Source organism: Dermochelys coriacea, chromosome 6 (assembly GCF_009764565.3).
Source record: "Dermochelys coriacea isolate rDerCor1 chromosome 6, rDerCor1.pri.v4, whole genome shotgun sequence".
NCBI lineage: Eukaryota > Metazoa > Chordata > Testudines > Dermochelyidae > Dermochelys > Dermochelys coriacea.
In genome coordinates this window covers 97796056-97819710 of record NC_050073.1, presented here as the reverse complement: position 1 = coordinate 97819710, position 23655 = coordinate 97796056, and the positions used below count along the sequence as shown (strand labels likewise).

Here is a 23655-nt window from a genome sequence, read left to right as displayed (position 1 = left end):
ACCTTCGGATGGCCCTCTGTAATGACCCCATACTCATAGCCCCGGACTTAACAGGGAATTTATTTTACAAACAGACGCTTCCGAGGTGGAGTTGGGAGCAGTTCTGTCGCAAATGGTGGGAGAAGAGGAACACCTGATCCTCTACCTAATCAGAAAGCTTCTCCAAAGAGAACAGAAATATGCAGTAGTCGAGAGAGAATACTTTGCTGTCAAATGGGCTATGGAGACACTGCGTTATTACCTCTTAGGCTGGCGATTTACTCTTGTGACGGACCATGCACCCCTCCAGTGGATGCAGCGGAATAAGGAAAAGAATGCAAGGGTCACCAGGTGGTTCTTATCCCTCCAACCATTCCAGTTCCGCATACGGCACAGGGCTGGATGCTGCCATGGCAATGCTGATGGTCTGTCACGAGCATACTGCCTGGCATCCGAAGTTGCCCAACTCTATGGTGTTGAGCGGGGGGGAGGGGGATATATGACGGGGCAAGACCAGATGGCTATGGAAGAGTAGTGGGAGATAGATATATTAGCTCCAAGCTAAACAAATCCCTGGTACCAGGATAAGTGAAATGGCAGCTGCTCCAGGTCAATTAAGACACCTGGGGCCAATTAAGAACTTTCCAGAAGGCAGGAAGAAGGCTAGGTTGATTGGGACACCTGAAGCCAATCAGGGGCTGGCTGAAACTAGTTAAAAGCCTCCCAGTCAGTCAGGTGGGTGTGCATGTGAGAAGCTGTAGGAAGAAGTTGCGCTGTTGGAGAGGCTGAGTAGTACACACCATATCAGGTACAAGGAAGGAGGCCCTGAGGTAAGGGTGAAGTGGAGCTAGAGGAAGTGAGGGCTGCTGTGGGGAAAGTAGCCCAGGGAATTGTACATGTCATGTTTCTAAAAGGTCAGCTACCATAGCTGATACTATTAGGGTCCCTGGGCTGGAGCCCGTAGTAGAGGGTGGACCCGGGCTCCTCTCCCCTCCCCCCACCTTTGCCCCCTGTTTAATCACTGAGACTGGGAGACAACAGAGACTGTGCAAGGAATGATAACTTCTCCTCACCTCCCTCGCTGGCTTATGATGAAAATGGCTCAGTAGACTCTGACCCTTGTCTCTAGAGAAAGAAGGGTTACATGGAGGGTCACAGTGAGCCTCTGAGGCTAGTGAAATCCGCCAGGAAACGTGGGACCCACAGAGGCAAGGACAGAGCTTTGTCACATTACATACATTCTATGTCTGCAGAGCCCTCTCATTCTATATTGACAGATCTAAAGCCTTTAGATTTTCTGAGACACTGTTTGCATCTTATTATGAGAGAATGAGAGGACAAGCAGTTACTGCTCAGGGGATCTCTCACTGGATCCCTTCATGTATTAGGACCCGTTTTATAGCGAGGCACACTCTCTCAACCACTGCATATTTTTGTTTCCTCGGAAGGAGTATCCTACTGAGGTAGAGAACTGGGTGTTCCTCCTCCCCGACCATCTGTGATAAGATAGCCCCCAACCCTACTTCTGATGCATCCATCTGCAGAATAAATTCCGTGGTGAAATCTGGGGCTATTAGTAGGGGTTGCTGCAGAGGGCAGTCTGTAGGTCTGTGAACACTCTCTCTGCTGCGTCAGACCTCACCAGATCAGGTCCACGGGCCTTCACTAGGTCTGTCAGAGGGCTTGCCCTTGTGGCAAAAGGGGGGGATAAATTGTCAGTAATACCCCACCATACCTAGGAATGCCCGGACTTGTTTTTTGCGACTTGGACAAGGCCAATTTTGGATGGCCTCTAACTTACTCAGTTGGAGTTTTACCAGACCTTTTCCCACAATGTAGCCAAGATATTTGGCCTCTGTAAACCCTGTGCCGCACTTGGCAGGGTTTGCTGTAAGGCCAGCTCGCCTGAAAGTATCAAGGACTGTCTCCACCTTCTCTAGGTGGGTTTCCCAGTCTGGGGTATGAATTACCACATTGTCTAGGTAGGCAGCAGTATAATGATTATGTCCGTGAGGCTCTGGAAAGTAGCTTGGGCCCCATGTAGTCCAAAAGGGAGGACAGGACATTGGAAAAGATCCTCTGGTGTAGAGAACACAGTCTTTTTCTTTGCATCTTCTGCAAGGGGAATCTGCCAGTACCCCTTTGTCAAGTCTAAGGTAGTCAACTACCAGGCATTGCCCAGACAGTCCACTAGTTCATCTATGCGAGGTATGGGGTATGCGTTGAACTGGGATACCTTGTTTAGTCGCCGGAAGTCATTGTAAAATCTTGTGGTGCCAAAAGGTTTGGGCACGAACAAGTTGGGCTGGACCACTGACTGTGGGATTCTTCAGTGATCCCCAACTCCAGCATTTTTTTTTACTTTTGCTTTTATTTCTTCCCTTTTGGCCACTGGCATCCAGTAGGGCCTCATTGTTACTCTGACCCCAGGGTTTGTGATGATGTGGTGATATGTCTTGGTTGTTCGACCCAGTTTTGATGAGAACACTTCTTGGTTCTGGAAGATTATCTCAAACACCTCATTCTTCTGGTCTGGCGTTAAATCGGGAGACACCCTCACCTGTTCGGAGGATTTGTTTCCCTGGGGTAGGTCTTTTTGGAGAGCTATGTATGCCTTTTGTGCATGCCTGGGTTTCGAAAGGTTGATATGATATATTTGCTCTTGTTTCCAACGTCTTGGTTGTCGCACCTTGTAATTTACCTCCCCTATGGGTTCAACTATTTCTTAAGGTCCTTGCCACTGGGCGAAAAGTTTACTGTCTGTTGTGGGTACCAGCACCATTACATGGTCTCCATGCTGGAATTTCCGAAATTTGGCTTGGCAATTGTACTGAGCTCATTGGGTCTCTTGCACTTTCTCTAGGTGTTCCTGCACAATGGGAGCGACTCGCGCCATCTGGTCCCTCATTTGTAACACATGCTCAATTACGTTCTTCCCCTCATTGGGCTCCTCCTCCTAAATTTCCTTGGCTATGTCCAAGATGCCACAGGGGTTGTGCCCATATAATAGCTCAAAGGGAGAAAACCCAGTTGAGGTCTGAGGTGTACCTCCTGGATGGCAAACATAAGGCATGGTAGTAGGGTGTCCAAATCCTTCCTGTCTCGACTTACCATCTTCCTTATCATAGCCTTCAGGGTTCGGTTAAACCTTTCTACCTGCCCATTGGTCTGTGGATGATAGACCAAAGTCCTCAGGGTATGTATGTGGAGTAGTTCACATAAGTTTTTCATTAGCTTTGACTTAAATGGGATTCCCTGGTCTGTTAGCATCTTCTTTGGTAGCCCCACTCGGGCAAAGATCCCCACTAGCTCTTTGGCTATTGTTTTAGAGGCTGTGTTCTGCAAGGGGACAGCTTCTGGATACCGTGTAGCATAGTCCAGAATGACAAGTATATATTGGTGGCCCTGGGTAGTCTTCTCTAGGGGTCCTACTAGGTCCATGGCTATTTGCTCAAACGGGATCTCTGTGATCGGTAGGGATACCAAAGGTGCCCTCAAGTTGGGACAGGGACTGTGCAGCTGACACTCTGGGCAGGACGCACAGTACCTATGCACTTCTTCATGTACACCAATCCAGAAGAATCATCGTAGGACTGTGCCAAAGTCTTCTCTACCCCCAAAAAGATGACTATGGGCAAGACTTAATAGAGCGTTCTGGTGTTTTTGAGGTACTAGAATCTGTTGTAACTTCTGCCCCTGTACTGATGCAACCCGGTACAAGAGATCCCTCTTCATTATGAAGTAGGGTCCTGGTCCCTGGGTCTTCCCTTCCACGGAGACCCCATCTATTTCGGTCACCTCCTTCCTAATGTTGTCGTAACTTGGGTCTTCAGCCTGGTCCCATCCAAAATTTCCCCTCTCGGGACTAATCTGCCTGACGTCTAGGGGGCCTGTCTCTGTTGCCTCTACTGGTTCAGAGGCGTTGGAGTGGGGGTCAGACTCGGGTGCTTCTTCCTCCTGGGCAGCCTCCTTTTCAGCTGCTTGGGTCCGCCTACCTACGAGAGTGACCCTCTGGCTTTGGGTCAGTATTTGGGTTCCCAAGGCCTTAGCTGCCCTTCTTTCCCTTTTCGTCTTTCTACCCTGTCTGGGAGTGGAGAATAAATCTGGGAATATTTCAGAGAAGATTGGGGGTTGACAGTCTACTGTGGATGTCTCACTAATTTCAGGTTTCCCCTCTTTCTCCAATCCCCCTACTGGGAGCAATTCTCCAAACCCTGGAAAGTTCCTCCCTATGAGCACCGGGTATTGGAGTTTAGGGACTACCTGCTGCTACCTCAGTATTGTTCCCTTGGATCTCGATTTTTACTGGGATTGTAACTAACGATCCCATGGACGTATGTTATCCCCGTACGTTTAGCTTGCAGCAGCTGACTATGCTTCATGAGCTTCCCTGAGATGAGCGTGATAACACTCCCTGAATCAACCAGTGCTGTTGTCTCTACCCCATTTAGTTTCACTGGTCTGGTGTCCATATGTGGGGTTAATGAGAACCCCACGAGGTGGATTAGGGAGTATGGGTCTGCCAGTTCCCCAGGTTACACTGCATAGGCTCCTCGGCATTGGGGCACGGTGCAACTATGTGTCCCCATTCCCCGCAGGCGTAACATCTGTATGGGGCCCTAGGCATTCCCCGGTCTCTTGGTTTGGGCAGTCTAACATCACAATCCTCTTCCTGCTCCATGCTCCGACTCTTTGTGGCCTCTAGTGGGCCTTCAGCTCCTCGCTTTTTCCTCCTGGGCCCTCCTCATGGCCCAGTCATCTCTAGGGCTTGGTGCTGCTAGTTTAACCCAGGGTGCCTCTTCCTTAACTGGTCGGGTCAGCTCCCTCGCCGTCCTTCGCCTCTCTACCTGTGTGACAACCTCGTCGTAAGTGGCGGGTTCGTTCTGGCTTACCCAGGCGTGAAGGTCTGGCGGTAGTCCCCTCATGTATCGGTCGACGACCAGAACCTCTAGCATCTCTTCTGGACTCCGGGACTCAGTTCGCAACCACTTTCATGCGAGATGGATGAGGTCATACAATTGGGACCGCAGGGTTTTGTTTTCCTGATACCACCACTCGTGATACAGCTGGGCCCGCACTGCACTCGTTGCACTCGTTACCCCAGATCTGGCCAGGATCTCTGCTTTCAGCTGGAGCAGACAGATCATAGAAGGCCTTCTGGGACTCCCCACAAAGGAATGGGGCGAGAATGCCAGACCACTTATCTCGAGGCCAAGCCTCCTGTCGGGCTATCCTCTCAAAGGCTAGGAGGTATGTCTCTGTCAGCCTCCCCCATCATTTTCTGCAGGCAATTGCTGGCCCGTATGATCCGCATCCCATCATGTCCACGGTTCATCTCTGTAAGGGCCTTCACTTGGTTTACTAGTTCCCGCAGCATAGCACGATCTTGAGCGGCCTGGTCCATTAGCAAGTGATTAGTCTCATACTGCAGACATACTGCCTCCTGTTGGGCGGCTGACTGGACACGGGTAGTCTCCTGCTGGGCAGCTGTGGCTTGTATCAGTGCCCGCACTACGTCTTCCATTGTAGTGGAAAAAAAAAATCTGCTCCTTTTTTTTTTTTTTTTTTTTTTTTTTTTTAAAACATCCTCCTCCTTCACGCTGTAGCACACCAATATCCCACCCTTGACACCAGTTGTGACAAAGTTCTTCCTCTACCTTGGTGGGTCCTGTGCTTATTGGCGGATTTGCTTGCCTCAGAGATTCACGGCAGCCCTCAGTTTGTCCACTTTCATGGCTCAAGTCTGCCGTTCACTCAGATAACCTCATCACTGGCCAGCATGGGGAAAAAGAGAAGAACAATCCCTGAAGTCTTTGCTGATCCACCGTGTAGGTCGTGTAACAGCCCAGATACCTCCCCTGTGGTGGAACCCACAGTTCAGGTCAACTCCTCCTGTGTCTGATGAGGATTTGGGAGGTTTGGGGAGAATCCGGGTCTGCCCTCTACTCCAGGTTCCAGCCCAGGGCCCTGTGGATTGCAGCTGTCTAGAGTGCCTCCTGTAATAGCTGCATGACAGCTACAACTCTCTGGGGTACTTCCCCATGGCCTCCTCCCAACACCTTCTTTATCTTCACCACAGGACCCTCCTCCTGGTGTCTGATAATGCTTGTACTCCTCAGTCCTCCAGCAGCACGTCCTCTCACTCCCAGCTCCTTACGTGCCCCCCTACTAACTGATGGGAGGTTCTTTTTAAACCAGGTGTCCTGATTAGCCTGCATGCCATAATTGATTCTAGAAAGTTAATTGGCTCCAGGTGTCTTGATTAGCTTGCCTGTCTTAATTGATTTTAGCAGGTTCCTGATTGCTCTAGGGCAGCCCCTGGTCTGGTCACTCAGGGAACAGAAAACTATTTATCCAGTGGCCAGTAAATTTGCCTTCTACCAGACTCCTGTACCCCCCTGGTCTCGGTCTGTCACTGTACTTATTACAACATTACAAATGTTGCACAACTGGATAATTATTGCTTATTCTACAAGGGCCCAGGTGGCCCAGGCCACCTTCCTTGGTAGTATTCCCATTATGGACATATGCAGAACAGCAACATTGTAGTCCAGTGACATGTTTGTGCAGCACTATGTCATTTCTGAAGGGTCCAAAGCAGACCTCTAACTTTGGAAACACCTGTTCTTTGATCTTTGTTTAAATTATTTCCAAGTTCCCACCACCATGGGACCATTTCTGGGAATCACCTAAGTGGAATATGAAAACTTATATATATTCCATCCTGAGCCAAATATGGCATGTTATGGGGTAAGATGCCTGTGAGGGACAGGTGTCTGCTATACCATCCAGCCATCACGTTTTAGGACTTCTGTAAGGTCTTTTACATCCTGCTTTCATTGGGTCTAAGTCAAAGATGATTCTCCCAGGGAAGTTGGTAAGCATTTGGAGCAGATAACAATACCACCTTAGAAAGCGTTGTGTGACTGTTTGAGAGTGTGTCCTTGTTTAGTTAGAAAACTGATCTCTTAATTTCACTTACATACATATCATTTGATCATTTTTAATCAATCAGAGATGCTTCATCTGAAAGATATCCAACTTCTTTTCAATCTTGGTAGTGAGAGGACGTGTGTCAGTCCCATATGTCAGAATGCTGACCACAAAGCACTACATATCCTCAGCTTCGTCTCTCTAATTATCAAGGTATTCGGTTTGCGAGAAACGTTCTTAATGAGGTATCCCATAACTGAAGATGGTTTTTCAGTGTGGGCTTCAAGTTCTTTCTTGATGCTTTTCATATTACTGACAACTAAGCCAAGATAGGTTTCAGAGTAGCAGCCGTGTTAGTCTGTATTTGCAATTTATTTGAGCAGAAGCTTTCTTGAGTTACAGCTCACTTCGTTGGATGCAACTTATGCTCAAATAAATTTGTTAGTCTCTAAGGTGCCACAAGTACTCCTTTTCTTTAAGCCAAGATAGATGATGTTTCCAATAATCATGAGTGGGTGGTTGCCCACTTATATATTAGACCCCACAGCATGTTTGAAATCGCTGAATGGAAGAACTTTGGTTTTACCCCTCCCCCCAATTAATTTTCATTTCCAAACTTTTAAGTGCTTCACTTTGCAACCTTAATTTTCTTTGAAGGTAGTTTTTGTATGATGATTTCCTAGTTTTTTGTGTAATGGTTTGTTTTAAGAAAAAAACAGTATTTTAAAATCCAAATGATAAAGCTCAGTCTATGTAAATCATTCATTTCCCACATGCTTCTGTATGTTCAAACTATTTAAAATTACAAAATAAAACAACCATATCTGTCAAAAACACAATACATCTTTCAAAACGTTTTAAAATATATTAAAAAAACTGCACCCATCTGCAAACCTAGCTAACACCCCTTATTCCCAATTAACCACACGTACACAAATGGCACACATACTATATGGAAAGGAAAATCAAATCTGTACTGCACTGCATACTCAAAGAACATCATGCCATTTTACACTTCTGTGTCATTATAATTCACCCTAACACTTTACTCACTGGTTTCAGAGTAGCAGCCGTGTTAGTCTGTATTCGCAAAAAAGAAAAGGAATACTTGTGGCACCTTAGAGACTAACAAATTTATTTGAGCATAAGCTTTCATGAGCTACAGCTCACTTCATCGGATGCAAGTGATCCGATGAAGTGAGCTGTATCTCACGAAAGCTTATGCTCAAATAAATTTGTTAGTCTCTAAGGTGCCACAAGTACTCCTTTTCTACTTTACTCACTGTAATTGAATGGCTCTGGTATCTTCAAATCTCATTCCCTCAATACTCACTCCTGGTCCTTTACACCCATTCTCTCTGTTCCTCCATTCCACTCTTGTGGGTGCTCCATCTCCTTACATTATTTTTATAGGCGCTCTGCCCCCCCCCACTAAACTAATGTTCTGTCCATACTGATACCTCACACCTCCCTAATTTCCTCTCCAAGGGGGTCTGTTCCCCATCATTCTGTCTCCTAGTTTCAGACATGGATACGGGCTCCTTCCTGCACACTTCTGCATGAACTTAGTTCCGCATTTCCCGAAAGTTTTCTTTCCCATATTTCTCTTTCCCTATCTGATGGCACTATCTCCTCCCTTCCTTTCTTTTTTTAATTTATTTTTCTTTTCATTTTTCATATTTTTTCATAATTTAAACACACCTGTTTTTTGAAAAACCCAAACAAACGTTATAGAATAATGTAACAAAGATGGAAAATGTTTGTTCCTAATGTTTGATGGCAAAATTGAGGTTCCATATATGTTGGAATTTGCATAGTATATTCTCCAATATACAGCCTGAAATAGACTTTTCTGCTCATTCTGCTTGGTGCAGCAGAAGTTGGATTAATAACAAGAAAACCAAAATTAAAGTGCGACCCTAAACGATTTGGGGAAAATTACAATCTGGGGAATAAATTTTCATCCCAACTAGTCTTCTCCAGTAAGAAGCAAACAAATTCACAGCTAGCGGGCCTGACCTCCAAGCGAATGTGAAATAACAGTTTTTAAAAAAAATCAATTCTAATCAAGTTGTTTCTTGCAGGAACATAGTAGAATTTCTTTTTGTGCACGATTGTTCATTCTTAACAATTTTCTTGTGTGGTACTATTTGGTTTAATATATTAATACCTAGTTGTCCATTATCCATTGTTCTCCACAGTAGTGGAGTCGTACTCAATCTTTGGATCATAATGACCCTTCAGACTTCAGTCCCTTCATTTTAGGGCTGTGCTTTCTTTCACTCTGACTCCTGGATTAGATTCAGTGGCTCTAGAGATGTTCTTCAATGCTTACATTAATGTCCTCTGCAGCTGTTCACATACTTAATCTGTCATCCTCTAAATTTTGAGGAAACTTAACCCTTTGTATTCACTACCCTTCATCTAATAAGCAATCCGATGCTTCAGTAACAATCTTCACAGGTCAAAATTAAGAGTTATTGTAGCTGTTGGTCCCAGGATATTAGAGAAATAATGTGGTGAGGTAATATCTTTTATTGGGCCAACTTCTGTTGCTGAGAGAGACAAGCTTGTCCAAGGAAAAAATATTACCTCACCCACCTTGTTTCACAAATGAAGGGGACAGATGGCAGAACATTCAAAACAAGTGTTGCATATTGTATACATTCATATGAATCTGAATATATATATTCATGTGATATATATATAAAGATATGCACAGTCGTACTCTCTTTCATATATGAAATACATGCAGACACTTAACATTGGGGAAGATGCTCCACCAGAACATTATTTTATTTTTATATTTTATATTATATTTTTGTTATACCAACTTCAATACTACAATTACCAGTTTTAAACCAATTAACAGTTATAATACCAATTACAAATGGCTAGTTAGAATGCTCATGGAGTAAACCAAGTATCAGTTACCAAACCACCATTAGAATACCACTTTTTCCAATTAGCATACCAATGTCGTCATCAATTTGTAAAATAAATAAAATATTATAAAATGTCAAAATCAAACATTTTTATGTGTATCAAAACAAAGCATTTCAATTGACCTGAAACAAAAAAAATTTGGACATGTCATTTTACAGGAATTTTTGATATTTTGACATTTTGGTTTGATTTGGAACTAGAGTTCCCCCCCCCCCCCCTCAAAACATCAGTTTTTTCTGCAAAATGGAAATTTTGTGTCTTTGACCAGTGCTAGTTATCCAATATCTGCTCTTGAGGTAATTTAGAGGAAAAGTTAAAAGGTCAATAGGGAGCAATTCCCTTAACACACATTGTGTTATGCCTGTATCTTGCCTGAAACCATAATTCTTCTTTGAGTTCTGGCTCATGTTGATTCCATTCTAGGCGTGTGCACGCCCATGTGCACAGTTATCAGAATTTTTTGCCTTAGCAGTATCTGTTGGGCCAGCTGTGGTGCCCTCTGGAGTGCTGCGATTGTGCACTGGTATAGGAGGTGCTACCAGCCCTACGCCCTCTCAGTTCCTTCTTCCTGCCTGTAACGGTTGGTTGGATCACCTTCCTCTTGCTTTGCAAGTGTGATAGCGGTTCTTACAGCCTATTAACTGTCGTCTTTGTACATAGTTGTCAGATAGTTAGTCATTAAGTTTTAAGTGTGTGTTTAGTTAGAGTCCCAGCAGGGACTTTGCTCTGAGGCGAAAGCATGACCATTTCATCCTGCGACAGGCCTATTCCTGTTTGTGACTCCCACAGCAGCTGCTTGAAGTGCTTGGGAGAGTCGTGCAAAAAGGAGAAGTGGAGAATTTGTGTGTAAAAAAAGCAAACAAAAAAAAAATCTTTCGTCCCGGGACTCAGAAAGAGCGGGACATCTGCTTAAAGGCCCTCCTCATTGAGGGCTACACTTCACCCGGCGTTAGAGGGCCCCCTCACCTCCCACTCTGATTCTGCGCCAAGCACCTCTGTGTCGATGCGGAGCTCTCCGCTGGCACCATTTCCCCCTTGCCAGTGTCCAAGAAGCGGCAAAAGAAACGATACGGCTCGTTGGCACTGACCAAGGAGGGGAAGGGGGTTTTGTGCAAAGGACCCAGTTCAGGCCATGCACCTGCCCTGGAGCTACAAGGGGGTGCTGCTCTTGTCAGACCTCCTGCCCATCCAGGATCTGCCTACGACTCCTCTGAGCGGCAGGGGACCCTGGCACCTACTAGTGCCTTCAGCACCTGTGGCCTTCCTGGTAGCTAGGGACCTGATGGGCCTTCCAGTGCTGCCTACACCGTGCCCAACATCAGATGTAGCTAAGGAACCGCAGCCCAAGGCCAAGCCAGGCATACGGCCACCCCAAAGGGCAGTGGAGTGCCACTGGTCCCTGAAGCAGGCTCATAGTTTCCCGTCTCAGTGTTCACGGTCGTCTTCAACACAGTGTAGATAGTCCAATTAAAGGCACTGGTCTCTGTATTCCCAGCAATGGCCAGCTTCTTGCCAGCAAACACCCCAGCATAGACCCCCAGATAACCCTCAATGTGTCAGTCTCCACTGGAGTGGGACCGCCTGCCATCATGGCACCGGTCTCCGTTGCCCCGGCACTGCTCGTTGGAAAGACTTTGGTCCCCACAGTCCCTCGCACTGAAAGTAAGCCGCCAGATACAAGCCTCCATGGCCCCACCCTGGTTCCTGGAAGGTGACTGGTCTGAGTCAGAACCAGAGTTTAGCCCTTTACCAAGGAAGCACCAATCTCCTTCAGCTCTGGAGACCAGCATGGCACCCATAGCAGCTGTGTGGCAGCTGGGCCCAATGGCCAGCTAAATGGCCTTATTGGAACCCTTGATCCTGGTGCCATACTTGCACCACTCCAACCTGGCTGCTTCAGACTGGCCACTTCCTGCATCATCCGCGCTAGGCTCGGAGCACGGTGCAGACTTCAACACTGGGCTAAGAGAGCAGGTGTTGACACTGAGGGAGCCATGGTGGTGGGTCCTTCCCATACCAGCCTTCCTAAAGACTTTAAGGAGCACCAGGCCCTCCTCAAAAGGGTGGCTTCCAACCTAAATCTGGAAGTTGAGGAGCTGGCAGAGCTGGACACTCTCTTTGGCGTGCTATTGGCTGCAGCTCCAGAATGGGTTGCGGTGCCAGTCCATGAAGAGGTTTTCAAGATTGCTATGGTGCTGTTGCAAACCCCCTCATGTATTCTGCCAACTTCCAAATGGGCAGAAAAAAAGTATTATGTCGAAGGGTTTGAGTACCTCTATACCTACCCACCCACCCTCTGGGTCGCTGGTTGTATCAGCAGCCTCCAAAAGGGACAAGCAGGGTCAGGTTAGCACCACACCTAAAAATATAGATGCCAAGAGACTGAACCTTTTTTGCAGAAAAATGTATGCAACGTCCAGTCTACAGTTTTGGATGTCCAAGAACCAGGCTTTTTTGGGGAGGTATAACTAATCTGTGGGACTCCCTTAACAAGTTTAGAGAGGCCCTCCTACAGGACCTCAGCCAAGAGTTTGCCATGATCCTGGAGGAGGGCAAGGCGGTGGCAAGGGGCTCCCTCCAGATGCCCTGGGACGCGGCAGACTCAGCAACCAGAGTTGTTGCCTGGGCAGTGGTGATGAGGCACAGCTCCTGGTTACAATCCTCTGGTCTGTCCCAGGAAATGCAGTCCTCCATCCAAGACTTCTGTGTGAGGGCACAGGGCTCTTCTTGGAGCTAACAGATGCAAGACTGCATGGCCTTAAAGACTCCCAAGTCACTCTGCACTCACTGGGCCTCCAGACTTTGCAACTGGTGAGAAAGCAGTTCCAGCCACCTCCTAGGTCCTGAGAGTCTCCTTGGCAGGGTGCTTACAGGAGGAAAGACGGGAGGGGTGTTGCCCCTTGTCCTCTCACCTGCCTGCCCTGCTTTTTGAGACACCCAGGGACTAAGAGGCAGTCGTTTTTATGCTGTACTCGAGGATGATGCCTCATTCAGATCCCAGGATCCACGTTCCTACTCCTTCCTCAACCACCTGTGTACCTTCTGGTCTGCATGATCACAAATAACCTCAGACTGTTGGGTGCTCAGTATATCACCTTTGGGCTACACCCTGCAGTTCTCGGCCACCCCCACTCTTACCTCATCTCTCTTCTGTGAGAACTCCTTGTTAAGGAGGTGGAAAACCTCTTGCAGCTGGGGGCAGCAGAGGAGGTCCCTCGGGAAATGAGGGGAAAAGGGGGGTTCTCCCAATCTTTCCTAATCCCAAAAGGAAAAAGGGGCTTAAGACCGATTCTGGACCTGCGACGCTTCAACAAATATTTCAAGAAGTTGAAGTTTTGCATGGTCTCCCTGGCATCCATCATCCCCACCCTGGATCCAGGATACTGGCACGCCACCCTCAGCTTGAAGGACGCATACCTTCATATCTCCATTTTCCAAGGGCACGGATGGTTCTCCATTTTGTGGTGGGCCAGCACCATTTCCAATTCATGTGCAACCCTTTGGACTATCATCGGCCCCGAGAGTGTTCACAAAGTGCATGGCACCAGTGGCTGCTTACCTGAGGCGTCAAGGTGTTCAGGTTTATCCGTACATCAAGGGAAGATCACGGGATCACGTGCAGGGGAGCCTCTATCTGATATGTTCCACCTGTCTTGATTTGGGTCTGTTAATAAACAAAAAGAAATAGATTCTGATACTAGTGCAATGGCTATAATTTACAGGAGCGATCCTCAACTCCTCTTGGGCCAGAGTTTTCCTCCCAGACGCCCATTTCCGAGCCATGGCCAACCTGATCTCTCATGTGAGGGCCAGCACTCTTACCACCACTCACAAGTGCTTGAGATTTTTCGGCCACATGGCAGCCTGTACTTACATGGTACAGCACACACGGCTCCATCTTAGACCCCTGCAAGCATGGCTGGCGTTGGTCTACATCCACAACAGGATGAGCTAGACTGTGTGGTCAGGGTGCTGGACAACATACGGTTGTCACTGAAATGGTGGTGGGTCCCTGGATTGATGTTGGAGGGATTCCCCTTTGCGTTCCCCTCCCTGTTGGTGACCCTGGTTTCCAATGCCTTAGATCTGGGGTGCGGAGCCCACCTGGGCAATCTCAGCATGCAAGGTTGTTGGTTGCGAGATGATCGCTCCCTCTACTTAAATGTCAGAGAGCTCAGAGTGGTTTGCTTGGCCTGCCAGGCTTTCCTGCTTCATCTGAGAGGCAGGGTGGTAAAGATCCTGATGGAAAACACCAATGTGATGTTTTACATCAACAAACAAGGCAGAGCCCTGACATCAGCCCTTTGTGAAGGAGCTCCCTCGGGGGGGGGGGGGAACTTCTGTGTGTGGCATGCCATTTGTCTAGTGACCGAACACCTCCCCAGGGCCAAGAACATGTTGACAGATTACCTCAGCAAGACTTCATCTTGCCACGAGTGGTCACTCCATCCGGAGGTGGTCAGCGTGATCTTCCGGAGGTGGGGAACTCCCCAGGTGGACAGCCTGCATCCGGTTTTGCTACAAACAGGTGAAAGTGCCACCGCCGGTGATCGTAACTGCCCATTCAACCAAGGCACAAGCCTCATCGGCAACCTTCCTGGCCCAGGTGCTGATTCAAGATATCTGCGGGGCCGCTACCTGGTTGGCCATCCACATGTTTACGTCCCACTGTGCAATCATCCAGTAAACACAGGACAGTGCTGGTTTCGGTAGAGAAGTGTTGGAAGCTCCATACCCATGAACTCTGAGCCCCTGGGATAATGCTTATGAGTCACCTAGAATGGAATAGACATGAGCAAGCACTTGAGGAAGAAAAAACAGTTACATACCATTTGTAACTGTTGCTCTTCAAGATACTTTGCTCATGTCCATTCCATTACCAACTCTTCTACACCTCTGTTGGAGTTGCCTTAAAAGCCTAGGGCCAGCGGCACCTCATATACCGGCACATGAGCATGGCACTCCAGAGGGCACCACAGCCGGCCCGACCGATACCACTAAGGCAAAAACTTCTAACAACTGTGCATGTGGGCACACGCACTTATAATGGATGGACAAGAGCAACACATCTCAAAGAACAAGTTACAAAAGGTAGGTAACTGGGTTTTTTTTTGTGCTGTAGTCCTTTCATGGAAAACTTTTTGTCTCCAATTTGAGCCTATAATTGTCATTCCCCTGACATCCTCTTTTGTTTTAAAAACAACTTTAATCATTATTACTACTTTGGCAAGATGAGTTTTTGACTTGAAAGATGTCTTCACCAGTAATTCGATCAGGTAGTCCATCTGAGGAGTTTTATTGCATTCATTGGCTTTCATATTTCTTCCCAAGCTAGTTACTCTGAAGGTCATATTGTCCAGGATAGTGTATTGCACAGAGAACAAATGAAATAATCTCACATACAAGAATATTGTATGTGAAAAGAGTGACAAGAACCTGTACCTTTCATATTGTAGAACTATCCAATATATGCATAGCAGTTGTCTTTTGTTTTAATACCGTAATGAAATGTTAAGTAATTAACATTTTTTCTGCAGGAGAATATTAAAAAGTGAACCTCCATATCCCCAAGAAATGAGTGCTTTAGCTAAAGATGTAATTCAGCGTCTTTTGGTGAAAGATCCCAAGAAAAGGCTGGGCTGTGGTCCAGGTGGTGCTGATGAAATCAGACAACATCCCTTCTTCCAGGTGAAAGAAATAAAATTCTTCCTAAATTATTCTTTTCTCCCTTCACCTCCTTTGGAAATCTGAATCAAACCAGTTCCAATTTTTCTATCATGAGTCCTGATTCAGCAATATAACGTAGCACCTACATAACTTTAACTGTATGAATAGTTGCACTGAAGTCAAAAAGAGTGCTCATGTGCTTAAATGTATGCACATGCTGAAGTGCCTCATTGAATAAATACCTTTGTTTACTTCAATTTTTTTAAATACTATTGTTAAATAAAACAAAGGGACACAGCTTGCAGTGTTGTAAACCAATCAAATTTCTTTGCTCCTAATACCTTAAATTATTAAAAATGAAAGACTGTTTTAAATCATTTTATTTTTACTTTACTGTCTGTTTTTTACATTTTTCTTAGTTTGGATAATTGAAATGGAAACTGGATTAATGCATTTTATATTTAGTCAGTTTCAGATTTCAGTGCATTTGTGTTTGGGTTGCAAATATTGAAAGAGAAAGTGTTTTGTGTAAAAACAGCTATACAGCTGTTTCCATTGGCATTAAAAAACCAAAAACTTGGAAACATTCCTTTTAATCTTAAACATAAAAAAATTATTTTTAGAAAATCTCAATTTAAACCAAATTTGAATTGTCAGTTATTCCTTTAAAATTAACTATTCTTTTTAAATAGGGGTAAATTTTAGTGCTGAGGAAAATCAGGGACTAATGGCACAAGTTAGTTTGGGAAAATACTATTTAAATTTTCCTTAAAAGCTCTATTTTGACTTTCAATACATCCAATATTACGGTCACTTAAAACATCCAGTTCCTTCTTATTCCTTTGAATTTCCTGTTTTCATACTGTGCAGGATAAAAAGGCACTGACAAATAATTTTATGAAATCATCTTCTGCTTTTCATTCTTTGGTGTTCGTGTTTGAAGATACATTTTTCTGCTGAGAGTGTTGCATATTCCATTACACAAGTATTGAATGGAGCAGGAATTAACAGCAATTTTCTGTTAACAACTGCAATCATGGCCTTTAGTTCTGACAATATGTTTGCGTGCAACAATCCTCGGGTATGAATCTGTCACAGATCTCTGTGTAAAAGTTAGTTGTTAAGTGTTGCCATAGGTAAGGAAAGACAAAATGTTGTTTATTTTCTGATCTAACTTATAAAAGTGTGACTGTCTACTTTTTTTTATTAAAATGGAGAGAGAGTGATTTTAAAAAATGAAACACTATTTAGAATATTGTGGCTTGTTTTCACTCATGTTATAGGAAACAGTTTGTGCCTAAACAGTAGGTATGTTCTTTTAAGGAAATTAAGCACAAGTTTGAGCAAACATTTTCTTCATCTTTTAGTAATTGTACACAATTCCATTCTTGGTATGCATACACTTCATGCACACAAGATCCCATTCTTTTTGAATAGGAGTGTCCTTTAGGGCTGTGCCTGTGTCCTGAGAGCCGTGTGACCACCAGGAGCGTATAAGGGATGGACTGGTCTCAACAGCCTCAATTCCTTCCTGCCACTCATGGCTGTGAGACTGAACCCTATGGTGCCCATGTCTCTTCAACCTGCAAGAAATGTATTAGTTATTGTTGTTCTTCCTATTCAGCAGTTGTCAGAGCATTTAGATAGAAGTTGCCTGTCGAAACATTGATAGGGTTTCTGTCCCCTCCCTTCTCTCCCTCCCCAATCCTCATTACAGGGTTAAATTCCCATCCCCACCCTATACCTGAGGCCAAAATGACCAAAGACTGATGTCCAGGAATCAAGATCTGACCCTCCTGTGTGACAGGAATGCCCATCAGCTATGGTCATGCAAACTGCCTTCAATACTTAGTTGAGGGGCAGCTGCCTGAATGCTGTTTGGTGTGCAAGACTTTCTCAGATTGCACCCTGAAAGCTAGATATGGCCGATGAAGATACATCTCCTTGAGACTATGATGCAAATGTTGTAATACCCAGGCAAGCCCTCTGTGAGACCACATCCTCCTGGCCAGTCTCACTTCTCTAATGCCCCTGTGAGCATTGTTGGACCCAGGCAAACTCTCTGAAAGACCGCATCCTCCTGGCCAGTCTTACTCCTCCAGTGCTCCTATGAACCTCAATGTCACACTGAGCTTGAAGGACACTTACAAATCTTGCTTTTCATCAGCTTCAGCTTTGACACAGGATAGGCAACAAGGAGCTCCATGATAGAGACGAGGGAAAGTGCTGATCTCCCTCCTCATCTAAGAGGAAGAAGTCCTCTCCTTAGGTTTCAGAGCCTTAAGACTGAACCTTGCCTAAGTGCAAAGGCAAAAACAGCACCAATGGTCGCTTCCCAGAATAAGCATTGCACTTTCTCCAGTACCACTCAAGCAGCTGACCCTGCACTGGCACTGTACACCAGTACTAGACAACCTGGCACCAAGGAAACGGATTCCAAACTTGTGGATACCAAGCAAGCCCGCCGACATGGAGGCACAAAAGGGGCAATTGCCCTGGGGCCCGGGTGATTTAAAAGGTCCTGACGGCTACTGCCATGAGTCCCGTGTCCTTTTAAATCGCCCGCACGTGTGCCTGCTCCAAGCCCCCACTCCGAGCCCCGCGGGCTGGCACGATTGTCCAGAGCGGGCAGTCCCCCTCCCCATCCCTCCCCCCCAGGGATGGCCCTGGCCCTGGGGCCTGGAATTTCTGTCCGCGGGCCTGATACCAAGCATCACAATGCTGAAGAAATCAAGAGAGTTCTTTACCAGCACACATGGGCTCATTAGCTCTGATGTACCTGATGGCACCGGCAAGCTTAGTGGTGAGACTAGTAGCAGAGTCCCTGATCTTAGACAGACTCTGAGAGGCCAGGTCCATCTCACAGTCTGTAAAAACCAGCCATAGACCTAACCAGACAGGACTCACTTGGAGGGTTATTCCTCACCTATTGAAAAAGACGTTGCCTTTTCATCTTTCTCAGGTGATTGTAGCAGACTATCTTCACCAGAATACAACCCACCCTTCCAAAGATGGCCCAGTGGGACATGGACAGTCAGTCCAGAGAAGAGTCCATAAGAGGCAATCACATGTTGCCAGGCTTTTCTAGAGAACCACCAAGCTGGTGTCCATCCATTATAAGTAGGATCAGTGACGCATTTGGTCAACTTCTTGAGAAAGGACTATTCTCAGTAAGTGCCCAATCAAGAAACACTTAACTGACAATGGACTTTGGGAGATGCCAGTCCACATCTGAGCTTTCCTGGGAACGTTCAAACTAACATGTAAACAATGGCATCGGCCTGCAAAAAGGTGAGTCATTACTGGAAATGTGACTTGCCCAGGTGGCTACAAACTCCATCTTGTTGCTGTGACTTTGAACAGAAGAACAAAGGGTTTCCGCCCACAAGAGAGAGAATATAAAAGGCCCTGGAAGCCTCTCCATTTTGTCTTCAGCTGGCTCAAGAGATGAACTCTCCACCCCAAAGAGATGCCTGAAAGAAACTGGAACAAAGGTCTGTAACTACAGGAGTATGCATGATTGCTGGACCCAGGCCATAAGCCCCAACCTTGGTCTGAAGAGGATTGAGCCCAGACTAGGAGGGAGTCTAGTCTGTGAAAGAAGCTTATTGGGACATCTCTGAGGGTGACATTTACCTATTTCAGTTTCATACTGTATTAGGCTTACACTTGTATGTTTTTTGTTTTATTTTGCTTGGTAACTTACTTTGTTCTGTCTGTTATTACTTGGAACCATTTAAATCCTACTTTTTATATTTAATAAAATCACGTTTGCTTATTAATTAACCCAGAGTAAGTAATTGCTCCCCCAGGTATTAAACAGCTGTGCACCTCTCTCTATCGGCATTATAGAGGGTAGATAATTTATGAGTTTACCCTGTATAAGCTTTATACAGAATAAAATGGATTCATTTGGGGTTTGGGCTCCCAGAAAGACTGAATACTTGGTCCTGGGAACATCCCTGTTAACTGAGAAACCTCTGGACTAAGTGAATCTTAGTTTCTGTGCACTGCAGGGGGGCATGACCCAACCTCTTGGTCTGTGCTGTAGCTGACTGAAATGTCTAACTCAGCAAGACGGGAGTGGAGGGAAGCTTTCTCTGGCAGGGGGGTTGTTCTCAGTGGTATCCCAACACATCTAGTTGACAGTCTTGAGGGAGTTTCTGTGATTGAACCTATCACGGACACCTCTTGTGGAGAACTAGTATTTCACATTTGGTAATGCATCTCTCTTTACTGGGGAGGTTTAGAGTTTCAGAGCAAACATTTGAATACTATTTTTATAACATGGGCTATAGATATTATAAGTTGGATTACTGCATGTAGCATCTCACAAGCATTTCATAAAGTCTAAACACATTTTTATAAATCTAATACTTATTTTAACACTACTAACGCACAGGGTGAGCCAGACTGGTTTCCAGCTATATATGTGTCAGTGTACACTTGAGCCCTAAGGGCCTTGGCATGAGCTGATACCTGATCTCCCAGTGTCACACCTTGAGCATTCAGAGGGAAGGCTTCTACTCCCATTATTACTTGATCACAATGAAGAGATGTCGGTAGAGACCCATTCCAGACCTTTGATGTCTCAATGCCTTCATTTGTCATTTCAAGTTCAGGATGGTCACCTAGTCTCTATCATCCCCTCACTGGATCCTATGGACTTGTTCATGGCCCTTGACATTCATGATGCCTACTTCCACAGCTCAATATTCCTAGTGCACAGAAAATTTCTGCAATTATTGGTAGGGACATCCAGGGTGGATTGATTGATTTAAATCAAGGTGATTTAAATTAGCTATTTAAATCACTAAATAGAAAGCCTTGGTTTAAACAACCTATTTTTCTTCTTCAAGAGATGTCCCTGGGGGTGCTCCACTACAGGTGTTGGTGTGTCCCTGTGCCTTCGCTTGGAGATTTTGACAGCAGTATTTGTACCAGTCGTGCACGTGCAGAGCCTGCCCCATGTGCTGAGTGTGCCTTAATAGTACGTGTGTGCCACTGGTCTCCTCAGTTCCTTCTCTACCGTCCCTGGCCTGAGATGGAGTTCAGCAGACTCATTAGAGAATTTCTTCTCTCCCCTGTTCAACTTTTTTTTCCCCTCTTAGCTTACCAGTAATAGAATATCAGGATTGAAAGGGACCTCATGAGGTCATCTAGTCCAACCCCCTGCTCAAAGCAGGACCAATCCCCAATTTTTGCCTCACATCCCTAAATGGCCCCCTCAAAGACTGAACTCACAGGTTTAGCAGGCCTGGGTTTAGCAGGCCAATTCTCAAACCACTGAATGATCCCTCTCTCTGAAGAGTCTTTCCTCTTATCTGGGGAGAACACACACAAAGGGACAAGCTGCATGTCCCTGGTGAATATGTAGCCTGCGTAGAGTCCTACTCAACAGCTCTCTGTGGTAGATTGACTGGGAGTGAGAATGTCTCTGCAGGTGGGATGAACAGTGTTCTTATAGATTCATAGATACTAAAGTCAGAAGGGACCATTATGATCATCTAATTCGACCTCCTGCACAACGCAGGCCACAGAATCTCACCCACCCATTCCTACAAAAAACCTCTCACCTATGTCTGAGCTATTGAAGTCCTCAAATCGTGGTTTAAAGACTTCAAGGAGCAGATTTCAGAGTAGCAGCCGTGTTAGTCTGTATTTGCAAAAAGAAAAGGAGTACTTTTTCTTTTGTAGAGAAGCAAAGTGTGTGTTGTAATGGCTTGTCTAGTTTTTGTAAAGTCCAGCCACGAGAAAGTTTGTGTGGAAGGTTGTTTTTTTATGAGAGTATCCAGTTTTGAAAGCTCATTCTTAATCAAGAAAAAATCAAGACTAAACTACTATATGCCACAAGGGGCTACAACAGTGGTTCCCTTAACGCACCCAGCAATATTGTTAATCTATCCAACTATACTCTTAGGACAGATTCTTCTGCTGGGCTATCTCACAGCCTCTCCTTCTGTCCCACCACCCCCACGAACATGATACAGTTCTGTGGTGACCTAGAATCCTATCTTCGACGCCTCCGACTCAAGGAATATTTCCAAAACACCTCTGAACAACATACTAACCCACAGAGACCTTCCTACCAAGACTACAAAAAGAAGGATTCTGGGTGGACTTCTCCTGAAGTTCGAAACAATATACTGGACTTCTACATAGAGTGCTTCTGCCGACATGCACAGGCTGAAATTGTGGAAAAGCAGCATCACTTGCCCCATAACCTCAGCCGTGCAGAACACAATGCCATCCACAGCCTCAGAAACAACTGACATCATAATCAAAAAGGCTAACAAAGGAGGTGCTGTCGTCATCATGAATAGGTCGGAATATGAACAAGAGGTTACTAGGCAGCTCTCCAACACCACTTTCTACAAGCCATTACCCTCTGATCCCATTCAGGGTTACCAAAAGAAACTACAGCATTTGCTCAAGAAACTCCCTGAAAAAGCACAAGAACAAATCCACACAGACATACCCCTAGAACCCCGACCTGGGGTATTCCATCTGCTACCCAAGATGCATAAACCTGGAAATCCTGGACGCCCCATCATCTCAGGCGTTGGCACCCTGACAGCAGGATTGTCTGGCTATGTAGACTCCCTCCTCAGACCCTACGCTACCAACACTCCCAGCTATCTTTGAGACACCACTGACTTCCTGCGATGGGTACCCACATGACCCCACAGTATGCCAACATTTTTATGGCTGACTTAGAACAATGCTTCCTCAGCTCTTGTCCCCCAATGCCCCTACTCTACTTGCGCTACATTGATGACATCTTCATCATCTGGACCCATGGAAAAGAAGCCCTTGAGGAATTCCACCAGGATTTCAACAATTTCCATCCCACCATCAACCTCAGCCTGGACCAGTCCACACAAGAGATCCACTTCCTGGACACTACGGTGCTAATAAGCGATGGTCACATAAACACCACCCTATACCGGAAACCTACTAACCACTATTCCTACCTACATGCCTCTAGCTTTCATCCAGATCATACCACACGATCCATTGTCTACAGCCAAGCTCTGCGATACAACCGTATTTGCTCCAACCCCTCAGACAGAGACAAACACCTACAAGATCTCTATCAAGCATTCTTACAACTACAATACCCACCTGCTGAAGTGAAGAAACAGGTTGACAGAGCCAGAAGAGTACCCAGGAGTCACCTACTATAAGATAGGCCCAACAAAGAAAATAACAGAACGCCACTAGCCATCACCTTCACCCCCAACTAAAACCTCTCCAACGCATCATCAAGGATCTACAACCTATCCTGAAGGACGACCCATTAGTCTCACAGATCTTGGGAGACAGGCCAGTCCTTGCTTACAGACAGCCCGCAACCTGAAGCAAATACTCACCAGCAACCACACACCACACAACAGAACCACTAACCCAGGAACCTATCCTTGCAACAAAGCCCGTTGCCAACTCTGTCCACATATCTATTCAGGGGACACCATCATAAGGCCTAATCACATCAGCCACGCTATCAGAGGCTCATTCACCTGTGATATGTGCCAGCAATGCCTCTCTGCCATGTACATTGGTCAAACTGGACAGTCTCTACGTAAAAGAATAAATGGACACAAATCAGACATCAAGAATTATAACATTCAAAAACCAGTCGGAGAACACTTCAGTCTCTCTGGTCACTCGATTACAGACCTGAGAGTGGCTATTCTTCAACAAAAAAACTTCAAAAACAGACTCCAACGCGGGACTGCTGAATTAGAATTAATTTTCAAACTGGATACAATTAACTTAGGCTTGAATAGAGACTGGGAGTGGATGGGTCATTACACAAAATAAAACTCTTTCCCCATGTTATTCCCCACCCCCCCACTGTTCCTCAGATGTTCTTGTCAACTGCTGGAAATGGCCTACCGTGATTATCACTACTAAAGGTTTTCTTCCTCCCTCCCTCCCCCGCTCTCCTGCTGGTAATAGCTCATCTTAAGTGATCACTCTCCTTACGGTGTGTATGATAACACCCATTGTTTCATGTTCTCTGTGTATATAAATCTCCCCACTGTACTTTCTACTGAATGCATCTGATGAAGTGAGCTGTAGCTCACGAAAGCTTATGCTCAAATAAATTTGTTAGTCTCTAAGGTG

The 23655-nt window shown here is 45.7% G+C and overlaps 1 protein-coding gene across 7 annotated transcripts in view; it reads left to right on the top strand.

Annotated features, from left to right (window-relative positions):
- The window catches only part of RPS6KA5 (ribosomal protein S6 kinase A5), a 196228-nt gene that overhangs the window by 110980 nt on the left and 61593 nt on the right, over nt 1–23655 (top strand). For all 7 annotated transcript variants that reach the window (XM_043517828.1, XM_038405647.2, XM_038405646.2 and 4 more), the window contains one exon: nt 15396–15546. In XM_043517828.1, the coding sequence (XP_043373763.1) occupies nt 15396–15546 (151 nt within the window). The remainder of the gene's footprint in view (nt 1–15395; nt 15547–23655) is intronic.